Source organism: Engraulis encrasicolus, chromosome 6 (assembly GCF_034702125.1).
Source record: "Engraulis encrasicolus isolate BLACKSEA-1 chromosome 6, IST_EnEncr_1.0, whole genome shotgun sequence".
Classification (NCBI taxonomy): Eukaryota; Metazoa; Chordata; class Actinopteri; order Clupeiformes; family Engraulidae; genus Engraulis; species Engraulis encrasicolus.
This window is the reverse complement of record NC_085862.1, coordinates 14,258,896-14,271,395: the sequence shown is the minus strand read 5'-3', so window position 1 is coordinate 14,271,395 and position 12,500 is coordinate 14,258,896. Positions and strand designations below refer to the sequence as shown.

The following is a 12,500-nucleotide window of genomic DNA, read 5'->3' as shown; positions in this document are numbered from 1 at the left end:
TGAACACTAATCCACTGCTTTACGTTTTTTTTTTTTTTTTTGCGATGATGTTAGTAATGCGGCCCGCTTGAGGTCCACATGGGTTGTATGCGGCCCCCGGACCAAAATGAGTTTGACACCCCTGTTCTAAAGGTTGAGCAGAAGAGAAAGTGGAGAACAGAAAGAGGAAGAGGAGGTGGCGGAGGAAGGCTGTGTACACGCATGTCTCTGTCCATTCAGCAATCTCCGTTAACCCATTGATGCTGGATGCTGTGTATAGTATACGCCACATTGAGCCAGGCGCCTGGAGCAACTTATATGCAGCATTCAGGCTCATGAGATTTTTTTACATTAAAAATGTGGGCATGTTAGAGCTGAATGAGCACATTGTAATGCAAGAGGGCTTTTATTTCATAGCTTTTTTCATTTTATATTTGTATGTGCTTTGGAGCCTGAGATGTTTAGGTTTTTATAGGCTGAGGGCACCTTTGCCCAAAAAGGGCAAATAGGCTACATTTTGCAGGGTTTTTTGTGTGCAGGTTTTGGTTAATTCAAGATGAAGCTTGAAGATGAAGTTTTTAATGGTTACAAAATTGCTCCAGTATTAAAATACAGATACGGATCACACATGTTGTATGTGTAATTGTTCTGTACATTTATCCATATCCATTTGAGATGCGTGTTATTGTTTGAGTGAATTTACATGTACAGCGGTTACTTATAGTATAATATACAGCAAATGTTAAGTGTGTGCATGCGTGTTGCTGAGTTATACTGACATTTGAGACATGTTAGGCCGGGGGTATGCTTGCTGTGTGCCTAAAATTACGTATGCAACCACGTGCGACCGACTACACATACTTGCTTCAAGATGACTGAAGCACTTTGCAAAGAAATGTGGCAGCGCGTTCATGCACAAAATGTGCCTGTGCACGCGTATCCTACAGCAAGCATGTCCCGGCCATTAGTGTTTAAATGAGCTTACCGGTATGTAGGTTGGCATTTGTGCGTGTCATGCACACGCAGACGCACACACACACGCTCATATGCACACACACACAAACACACACGTGCGCGCACACAGACGCACGCGCACACAGACGCACGCATGCACACACAGAGGCATACACATACGATCGCGGCTGTGGCGTACTGACCTCACAGTGGTCCCTGTAGAGGGTCTGCAGCTTCTTGAGGTCGGCCATGTTGATGCGCTCGGGCAGCGGCACGGGACCCAGATCCAGCGGAGGGAACGGAGGCAGAGCATGCGACACATCTGCAATCACACACACACACACCTCATCAGACACACTGCCCACTCTGTGTGTGTGTGTGTGTGTGTTCTGTCTAATGGTGGAATTCACAGAAGTAAAATGTTTAATATGTCATGCAATGTACATTATACTGTATATTGTGCATGTGTGCATTTGGGCGGCTGCTGGACACCTTAATTTCCTTCGGAATTAAATAAAAGGCGTGTACCCTACTGATCACAACTACACCACCGTTGGTGTTGACTGTGTGCACACAGGCAAACTTTAGGCAAAACTTTAGGTGGTATCAATTCCGGTCGTTATGCATTTCTTGACATTGCAGACGTTTTTTTTACAACGTTGTTACGATGTCGGCAGGCCAATCTGTACAGAGAGGCTACCCTGACTCGGCAATTTTCTACACCACCAAAGATAATGAGCAAATGTAATGCATCCGCATGTGATAATGAACTATACGCATGAGCAGGGCTCGAAATTAACTTTTTTCCTTTGTGTCCCGCTATGGTCCCGGATTCCACTTTGTATTGTCCCGAATGTAACCAGAAGTGTCCCCATTTTTTTCGCGCCTAAATGAGTGGTAAATTATGTCCACGTTCAATTTCATGTGTGACTATGTTTTTTTTTTTTTTGAGTAACCGTGCACATTTCGTTTTTCAAGAATATATGAGCATGGTGATATGAGGAAATCTGCATTCAATGACATTATATTTGTCAAACTGATTGCTTTATGCACCAATATAGCCTATCCATCATGTAGGCGATTGTAGACTCTATTGCAGCCAGCCTGTTACTCTGTTGTAGCCTATTTAGCCTACAGAAAAAAACAGCTTTCATTTAGTCTACTACATATCAATAACAATTCAGTGTCTGTTTAGCTTTAGTTAAAAAGTGGCAATAGTCTAACCTAGTCTGACTTTGGCCACTGGTTGTGATGGGCATGCCGGTGGAAGATAGCCAGGCCGTGCCCTCCTAGTGATGCAACAGCTTCAGCCGATCTCGAAGAGATGTGAAAGTCGATGATAATCAGGCTAGGTGGAAGAAGATGCGGTAGGTTTTTGGGCCGCATGGAGTATGACAACGCATTGCAAGACGTTTCCTTTCAGCTTTAAATTCACTTGACATTGACATCAAGACAATTTGATAACCTAAAAATAAATGCACAAGACAAAAAACTACGACCGCACACTGCTAAGGTCAGATTAGACTTCAGCAACTGCGAGCGTGAAAAGTCGCGTGGGAGTGGCCACGAACCAATTTTGTATTCATGCATCTGCGAGCTCTGCGAGGTCCGAGGTCTCGTTGCCAGCCACATTTGAAATTGCGCGATTAGGCTACTTTCACTACATTGTAAGCACTGCGGTCATTATTAAGCAATGTTGCTTTCTATCCCGGTTAGCTAGGTATTTTCACACAAATTGCAAAGGCAATGCAGTGGTATCATTATTTGACATAGCCTACCCAGTCTGTTTTCACGAGCAGAAAATGCAAGCATGTAAAGACAGTTGATTCTGCCGATGTGTGTTTACATTCGGTGGAGGAACGGTAGTAAAACCGCAGGCATTGTGCCACGAGTGTTCAACTGATGCATTGTTTGTTACTTAGCTTAGCTTCGTGTATTTACACACATTTACACACAAGGCATTAATAAAGTTTTTAACAGAATACAGCTCTGCTCTCGCAAACTACTGGCATTGCGCTGCCACAAGAACAGAACAAGGAAGTAGCGAGACGACCAATCATAGTGCCTTTTTGTCTGCGTACTCCGCGTCCGTCCGACGGATAGTTAGAATTTTTTCGAGGCGCTAGACGACGGGCGCAGAGCCTCTGAGAGGGGGGCGTGGACTCGCATAGACAGAAAACGGACGGACGCAGATTCTATGCGTCCTAAGCATAAATCTAGCTTTAAGGTCAGATTAGACTTCAGCAACTGCGAGCGTGAAAAGTCGCGTGGGAGTGGCCACGAACCAATTTTGTATTCATGCATCTGCGAGCTCTGCGAGGTCCGAGGTCTCGTTGCCAGCCACATTTGAAATTGCGCGATTAGGCTACTTTCACTACATTGTAAGCATTGCGGTCATTATTAAGCAATGTTGCTTTCTATCCCGGTTAGCTAGGTATTTTCACACAAATTGCAAAGGCAATGCAGTGGTATCATTATTTGACATACCCAGTCTGTTTTCACGAGCAGAAAATGCAAGCATGTAAAGACAGTTGATTCTGCCGATGTGTTTACATTCGGTGGAGGAACGGTAGTAAAACCGCAGGCATTGTGCCACGAGTGTTCAACTGATGCATTGTTTGTTACTTAGCTTAGCTTCGTGTATTTACACACATTTACACACAAGGCATGAATAAAGTTTTTAACAGAATACAGCTCTGCTCTCGCAAACTACTGGCATTGCGCTGCCACAAGAACAGAACAAGGAAGTAGCGAGACGACCAATCATAGTGCCTTTTTGTCTGCGTACTCCGCGTCCGTCCGACGGATAGTTAGAATTTTTTCGAGGCGCTAGACGACGGGCGCAGAGCCTCTGAGAGGGGGGCGTGGACTCGCATAGACAGAAAACGGACGGACGCAGATTCTATGCGAGCGAAGCATAAATCTAGCTTTAGGCCTACCTCACTTTCGAGAAAGAGAGGGAGAGAGGCTAGTTCTAGCATGGAGAGGGAGGGGAGGGGGAGAAAGAGAGGGATTGGAGAGAAATGCGCTGGCAATGCTGTAAAATTGAAGCGCGTTCTTCGTGCTTGTAATCCATGAAGTCAAGGTGGACTTTTTCCCTTTTCAATTAGACCTTGACTACTAGGCATTTCTGCTTTTACCAGCACAGAAACAATAACACGGATACTTCAACATTAGCCTAATTAAATTTAACTGCGTTTGTATGACAATGTTCAGAATATAGCGCCTTCATTTCCAGCCACATTTGAATGAAACTGCTTGACGTTCTTGGCTAACAACTACCTCTTGTTAGCTTGCTTGCCGTTTCCCTAACTATTTGTTACTGGAAAGTAATTTACAGGCAGTTTCTGATATGTATGAATGAGGGTTAATCTACTTTAGAGCCAGCTCGCGTTTCTGGTGTTTTGGGCAGATAAGCACGCGACAGGTGGCCACAGACAACTGTGCATTGTTTGGGGCTGTTGCTTTGCTTACCTTAAATATTAGCAAAACCGAACTCCATTCCTCACAGCTTAACCATATCTACTGGAATATATCCTTGTTGGCTTACAAAATCAACAACCCAGAGCCCGTTTTCTCTGAGAGCATTTCTAGTTCAGGGTGAAATGGCATAAACAACGGGACAACCTCTCAGCAGCAGTCCGAAGAACAACGCGCTTGCAGTCGCAGCTGCGAAATCTTAAATCAACATTCTAGAACACAATGCGGACGTTTATAGGAAAGTTTTCTGTTGCCATTTTCGCTGATGGTCGGTGTTGAGTTAATGTCCCAGTGTGATGGCTTTGCAAATATAATAGCCTACTTTTTGAATATTTTCATTTATATTTTTGGACGGTCCCGGCATTGTCCCAGAAATGATAACTTTGTGTCCCCACAACATTTTTTATGGTCCCCGGGACGTCGGGACACCGTTAATTTCGAGCGCTGCGCATGAGGAGAAGCATAACACTCTGCAACCAAAATATGTACGCCTAGGTGCATTGCAAGTAGACAAACATGCCAGCTAACATGTGAAAGCAGTGCGAATGGCCTTACGTTCTACAGTGTAAACCATAATTTATAATTTAGGCTGAATGCCACACTGGGAGTGTCAGAGCTGCTCTTCCTCCAGTGGGTTTATGTGAATACGGTAGTATAGTGCGGTGCCTCTCCAAGCACTCAGAAGACCCGTGTCTATGCTAAGCCTCGTCCAGGCAGCCACATCAAGTAGGAGGAGTGTGAGAGATGGCTGTTGAAAGGTTGGCAAGGGGGTGAGAGAGAGAGAGAGAGCGAGAGCGAGAGCGAGAGAAAGAAAGAAAGAAAGAAAGAAAGAAAGAAAGAAAGAAAGAAAGAAAGAAAGAAAGAAAGAAAGAAAGAAAGAAAGAAAGAAAGAAAGAAAGAAAGAAAGAAAGAAAGAAAGAAAGAAAGAAAGAGAGTGTGTTTACCAATGTACTGCTGGTGGTGCTGGCTCTGGGCGGCCACAGACTGCTCTGGGGTGTTGGAGGCGTGATGGGAACCGCCAGAGAAACCATCACCAACACTCTCCACCTTGTGCAGCGGCTTAAACCTGAACACACACACGCACATTGTATTGTCACTGCAAATTAAGTACATAGCAAACATGTACAATAACAATAATGACGAGAAAGCAAATCTCAACCCATTTTGGACTTACAAAAATAATTAAAAAAGACATTGCAAGAAGGAGAGAAGAAAACAGACCAAGAAGGAAGACAGGCAAACCTAGACAGACAGACAGACCAACAGCCAACAGCTGGACCGACTGACAACGAGGAGAGACCAATGGCAAACAGAGAGACGGAGGGTGCGGCAGACAGGCGAGCAGGCAGAGAGACAGACAGAGGGTGGGACAGACAGACAGACAGCAAGTGTGCGATTGAGTCCTCTCCTCACCTCTGCTTCTGGTGCACGGGCTGCTGCCTCATGGCCATGTACTGGGTGTCCTCCTGGAGCCGGTTGAGTGGCGAGTCGGGCTTGATCCGGATGCCGTAGTAGTGGTACTTGGAGTTCCCCCTAGGGCAGCAACATTACACAGGAGACGACGGTGAGAAACTGACAGTAAACTAAAACCACCAACACACTAACCACCGGCAACTCTAAAACCACTCGCACTGACACCACCACCAACCGCTTCAGGCAGAACCACTAAGTGCAATGATGGGCACGGAGGTTAAAAATAATGAGTGACTGCATCATTTCACTTTTTCAAATAAAAGGCTTGTTACTATCATATCAAATAGGAGACTGGTTATTACCCTATCAGGGGAACCACCATTTAAACTTGATGCAGTGGACAGCCGATTGTGACAATGTCTTGGCTTGGTGGCTGTTTAAGCTTGTTGGTGTTCGGAGGCAAATAAATGTATGTGTGTGTGTGTGTGTGTGTGTGTACGTGTACATCTGTAACTGTGAGTGTGTGTGTACGTGGGTGTGTGTGTGTGTGTGTGTACGTGCGCACGTGTGTGTGTGTGTGTGTACACATCTGTACCTGTGAGTGCTTGCGTCTGTGTGTGTGTGTGTGTGTGTGTGTGTGTGTGTGTGTGTGTACACATCTGTACCTGTGAGTGCTTGCGTCTGTGTGTGTGTGTGTGTGTGTGTGTGTGTGTGTGTGTGTGTGTGTGTGTGTGTGTGTGTGTGTGTGTGTGTGTGTGTGTGTGCGTGCGCGTGTGCTGACAGGGCTGTGGGCGTCTGACCTGGTGCCCAGGCGTCTGGTGCGCAGCCCCATGAAGACGGAGCGGATGAGCTTGCCAAAGGAGGCGGCGTTGACGGGGTCCAGCTTCTGCTCCTGGCAGTGGCGCAGGTAGTGGTTGTAGAGCGAGCAGCGCGCCAGGCTCACCCCCTCCGCCGTCTCATAGTTGTCCAGCAGCCACTGCAACTGAGGAGGAGGAGGAAGCACACAGGCACAGTCAGGGACCACCACACACACACACACACACACACACACACACACACACACACACACGCACACGCACACGCACACGCACAAACTTTGCTGAGAATAAACTTAGACACTCAGCCTAGGACAGTGTTTCCCAACCAGGGGTACGTGTACCACTAGGGGTACGCGAGCACACTGCAGGGGGTACTTGGAAAGATGTTATTATTATAACAAATGTATGGAGCAGTCACATCAGGACAGAGCTAACGATATAAAACATGAATTGGGGGGTACTCATGGTACAACTAAGAGGCTTAGGGGGAACGTGAGACAAAAAAGGTTAGGAAACACTGGCCTAGGACACACACCCACACCTTTGCTCAATTCTTAAAGACCCACAAACTTTTACAATATATTTCTACAAAAACAGTTTGAAGCAGCATTGAATGAGCAGGCAAACAATTCACCCTGAGGACAGACATTCATGCAGTCAGACTAAACACAACACGAGGGCACAGGGGAGTGATTGTCACTTAAGAAAAGGTTGGAGGAGTGATGGGAGAGATGGAGGAGTGCTTTAACGTGGAGAAGTCTAACTGGACAGTGGTCTACTACAGGTACAGAGAGAACTCAGGTAGGCAATAGCAGTGAAGTGGAAGCTTTCTTTACACAGCAAGTCCCACCGTTCCAAAAATAATGGTCAATTCAGACAGATGGAAACTGCTTTTTGTGTGAGATTCCACATCTAAGCTAAGTGCATTAAGCAAGCAGAGTGCATTAAGCAAGCGGAATGTGGGTATATAGAGGAGTGGAGTGTTAGTAAACTAACTATAAGCTAAATGAAAAGTTAGTCTGATGAAAGTAGACGGCAAAGTAGTAGACTAGTAGTAGACCGCAAAGCAGTGTTTCACATCCACCTGCAATAATGCAGGGCACACTCTGTTGGCCTCCTTGCAGTGTCATCTTTAGAAGGCAGGCCTATGTGTGCGGTATGACTGTTCAACACCAGTTGGGGGTTGTTTGGGAACAGATTTTTGGGACTGCTAGTGTAACTTCCAAGCAGCAAGGAGCCCAGACGGAGCCCAGACAGCAAGACATAGATACAGGCAGACACACAGGCAGCAAGCAGCTAGACATGCAGGCAGGTGAAGCAGGCAGCAGAGAGACAGACAGGCGACAGCAGAGAGAGAGACAGCGACGCGCTCCCTGGTTTGCGGCGTCCGTTTCTGCTAGCTGAGCGTAGGCAGCTGAGGCAGGCGGGTTTCCTGGGTGACTTACATGGCTGTTGAGCAGGCTGCTTTTGTGAGTGGCAATCCCTTCAGACTTTTGGAGGTTTTCAATCGCCATTTCAAGCTGAAGGAGAGAGACATGGGCATGCAGAGGAAAGGTGTACAAAGACAGGGGTGGGGAGGGGGAGTGGGGAGAGATAGGAGAGAGGGAAGAGGAGTAGAGGGCAGGGAGGGGGAGGACAAGACAGTATGAAGGACAGGGGGGGAAGAGAGAAAGGAAAGAAGACGGTTAGCAGCAGCCAGATTGTAGCATTTCCATTAAAGTGGGTCAGCGTGGCAGCCAAACTCATTATCGCCGGCCAGGGCCAAACTCATGCAAATGGCACGGGGACATACGCACTGCAGTGGCAGAGCGGGGAAGGGGTTAAGATCCTGACCGCAGCCTCTCCTCTCCCTGCTTGTCTGACAGTAATGTATGCAAATGTGCTGGAGAGACCCGAGGCCACCCAGGTCAAGCAGAGGGACACGGTGGAGGGTGGAGGGGGTCTGGGATCCACCGTTTGGGAAGAGACAGTCGCCCCGTCCCATCCGTCCCCCCCGGAAGCATTCTAACATGCTGGTCCTACTGCCCCGTTTTAACCCTCCCTCTCCCACCTACGCCACCATCTAGGAAGCCACAGCAGAAAATAATCACACGCAGGTGTGTCAAAAACCATGCACACACTGTGATGTTAAACAATCGCCTTAGCTGAGGGGGAGTGAGAGACTTTGAAATGACATTGGGGGAAAGAAAGAAAGAAAGAAAGAAAGAAAGAAAGAAAGAAAGAAAGAAAGAAAGAAAGAAAGAAAGAAAGAAAGAAAGAAAGAAAGAAAGAAAGAAAGAAAGAAAGAAAGAAAGAAAGAAAGAAAGAAAGAAAGAAAGAATCTAAAACGTGGTGGCGGCAATGTTCTGGGCCAAGATGGGGGGGGGGGACTGTAAGAGAAGAGGGCGAGAGTCCAAGCCTTATTGGTGTGCGTGCGTGTGTGTGTGTGTGTGTGTGTGTGTGTGTGTGTGTGTGTGTGCGTGCGTGTGTGTGTGTGTGAGGGCTAGGGGGTTTCTCTGTTTCAGAGGCATGCTAATGAGGCCCAGGGACCGTTTTGTTATGCAGAGCACTCGTGTCCCTGCCGAAAGGAGACCAGACCAGAGGAGAGGAGAGGAGAGGAGAGGAGAGGAGAGGAGAGGAGAGGAGAGGAGAGGAGAGGAGAGCAGAGTGTGACAGAAGAGAAGAGGTGTATGTATGTGAGAGGAGAAGAGGGCAGTGGAGAGGGAGAGGAGAGACGAAGGGGACAGAGCAGAAACAAGACGATGGACTCCTCTCCCAACACTCACCTCGCCCCCATGACTTCATTTACTCAAGTCACACACACACACACACTCATGCACGCACGCAAACACACACAGACCAGTGGTCCCAGTGGGGCCATTAGTGACGGCTCATAAGTAGGGAGGCCACAGGTTGCAGTGGAGGGGCAGTGTACTGTACTGTCTGCATGTACAGAGTGCATTCACAGGTGGCCGGAAACATCAGTGGAACTGAATAGGACACGACAAGACTACAACTTATCAGTTTGGGAATCTTTACACACTACTGTGCGTGTGTGCATGCATGTATGTGTGTATGTGTGTGCGCCCCGGCGGGTATGTGTTTGAGCATGTGTCTTTCTGTGTGTGTAGTGTACTTTCTCTGAACAAGTAAATAATGTACTGGTAGGTGTTCTGCTGTAGCGCTTGCTCCCGGCCTTACTCACGCTGGCGTTAAAGCACATACGGTGTGTGACAGCAGCACAGCAGGGGAGCAGCAGCACAGCAGTTATATCAGTATACCATATCTGATGGGAGTTGAGGTTGAAATGTTCTTTTTGTGACAAGAGTGTGTGTGTGTGTGTGTGTGTGTGTGTGTGTGTGTGTGTGTGTGTGTGTGTGTGTGTGTGTGTGTGTGTGTGTGCACTTGCTTCTGTGTATGCGTGCATATGTGTCAGGAGAACACAGGAAAGTGGCAACAACCACCAACCAAATGTCAGAAATGTACAAGTAGCTGCAAGTGATAGTGGAGTGGTATGGTAGCTGGCAAAAGTTCACATTTTGCAGTGTAAACAATTTACACCAACTTACGGCTTTACCGTAGCAGAAGAGGAGCGCGAGGTGGGCGTGCTGTGGGCCTACAGCTTGAAATAGCGAGACTCGGACACCACTTTTTGCTTTCGAATAGGCATGACACAGATCAATTGGAAGGCAAAAAGTTGCGGCCGAGTCTCGCCGTTTCGAGCCTACCAGAAAACCAGCAGTGGAAAAGCGGCATTTGAGACAAGAATGAGAGTGTGTGTGTGTTTGTGTGCGTGTGTGTGTGTGCAGAAGAGGAGCGTGATGAGGTGGGCGTGTTGTGGTGGTGGTGGTGTGTGTGTGTGTGTGTATTACCATAGCTGAGGAGGAGCGTGAGGTGGGTGTGCCATGGTGGCGTCCTCCCTCCATGCTGCCTCCGTGGATGAGGTAGGCGCTGCCGCTGGAGATGATCTGGCTGCCGCCCACGTCCATGGCGATGCCCACCATGCCGTGCGGGTGCCCGCCACCACCGCCGCCAGACACCACCGTGGTGACCTGGGCACCGCCCGCCTGCCCGTCGAAGTAGGCACCGCCCCCACTGCCCTGGCCGTACAGCTGGGCCTCGTGGTTATAGGAGTAGGCAGTGCGGCTGGAGAGGGGGATGAGGAGAGAGAGAGAGAGAGAGAGAGAGAGAGAGAGAGAGAGAGAGAGAGAGAGAGAGAGAGAGAGAGAGAGAGAGAGAGAGAGAGACTTCATTTATTTGGCACTAAAGATGCTCATTTGACCTCAAACAACACACATGCAAAATAAACACCCAATTGGACAATGAGAGAATTCCCATGTAAGATAAATTAAGTTAATACCATCGATACAGTTCATCTTTTTGCAGTGCACCGTATAAAACTACAACCTATTATAGAAAAATGGGAAACAATGCTTTGCATTAACTCGAGCCATTAAAAATGCTCTGCTTCGGTGTGCAACTAAATCTGCTTTGCAAGATATTCAAATTACAATCCATATAATCCTGACTTAATGAACGATAAAGGCTATTTAAATTAGCGCGACACAGCCGGTGAAATGTGATTTAGAATAAAGCATTAAATTGCAATAGTTACAATGGCTTCATCTGAGCAAAACTAAATTATTCAGTGTTAAGCCCTGCCCAGGGGTAAATCCACAGGTCAGAGGGGCTAGATCAGGGCCAAATTAGGGCTACATCAGGGCCACATTAGGGCTATATCAAGGCTATATCAGGACCATAGGCTACATCAGAGGTGCATTTCTCGAAACCAAAGTTGCTTACTACATTAGCTGCTTTGTTGTTTTCAATGCATTTTCCCATTGGCAACTACCAAAGTTGCTAACAGGCTAACAACTTCTCTTTTGAGAAATGCACCCCAGATGTGGATATGTACAGTACATCAGGCCGGCTATGGCCATCCACAGAGCAGTCAGTAGCCATCCACAGAGCAGCCAGTGGAATCATCTGTCCCTCGTGAATCATCCCCGAGACACCTGGTGTAAATATGCGGCTGCTGAGGCCTGCTGGGAGGGAGGAAGTAGAGGAAGAGGAAGGCTTGGAGCTTACATGGTGCCGTTGGTGTAGACCGCCTCTCCGCTCTCCACATACTGCACCTGGGACGGATACACGTGCTGGACCTGCTGAACCTAACACACACACACACACACACACACACACACACACACACACACACACACACACACACGCGCACACACACACACACACACACACACACACACACACACACACACACACACACACACACACACACACACACACACACACACACACACACACACACACACACACACACACACACACACACATTAACAATAAAGCAGACACCACAGTCTGCAATCATGGCTTACTGGTGGTGACTGTCCAACCCCTGAGGTGCTTTAGGAGGAATGCTCTTTCATCATTTCCACAACACTAATGACGCTTCCACAACCGGCCCAACCACTAACACCAAGGCAAGACTCGGAGAGGAGGGGCCTCAAGAACAGGGGCCCCCCACGTGAAGTACCTGGTCTGGAAACACACTGACATGTAGTGAAGTCCATTCAAAGGATTGGGAGAGCTGAATCCTGACAAAAGAGCTCAAACAGCCTTGTTATGCTGGAGAAAAGAAAAAACTAGAGGGGATTTTGCGCCACTCCTATTTGTCGCTCAGGTTTGACGCTAAACCATGTGCGCACCACCCTGTGGGAAATTGCATTGCAACTAAGTAAGTTGCGAACTTAGCAATGTTGTTGTCGAGAAACGCACCCCTGGAATCAGGTTCATCAAGGAGAAGAAACATCCATGGCAATAGTGAAAGTGAAAGGCAACTTTTTGAGCAGCGATTTAGAGCAA

At 47.6% G+C, this 12,500-nt stretch overlaps 1 protein-coding gene across 3 annotated transcripts in view; it reads right to left on the bottom strand.

Annotated features, from left to right (window-relative positions):
- The window catches only part of rfx2 (regulatory factor X, 2 (influences HLA class II expression)), a 46,192-nt gene that overhangs the window by 15,358 nt on the left and 18,334 nt on the right, over positions 1 to 12,500 (bottom strand). For 2 of the 3 annotated variants that reach the window (XM_063200724.1, XM_063200725.1), the window contains 7 exons: positions 11,712 to 11,791; positions 10,496 to 10,769; positions 8,090 to 8,164; positions 6,627 to 6,808; positions 5,827 to 5,946; positions 5,358 to 5,479; positions 1,137 to 1,255 (listed from right to left, as the gene is read on the bottom strand). In XM_063200724.1, the coding sequence (XP_063056794.1) occupies positions 1,137 to 1,255; positions 5,358 to 5,479; positions 5,827 to 5,946; positions 6,627 to 6,808; positions 8,090 to 8,164; positions 10,496 to 10,769; positions 11,712 to 11,791 (972 nt within the window). The remainder of the gene's footprint in view (positions 1 to 1,136; positions 1,256 to 5,357; positions 5,480 to 5,826; positions 5,947 to 6,626; positions 6,809 to 8,089; positions 8,165 to 10,495; positions 10,770 to 11,711; positions 11,792 to 12,500) is intronic. The other variant, XM_063200726.1, reaches the window with a different exon arrangement.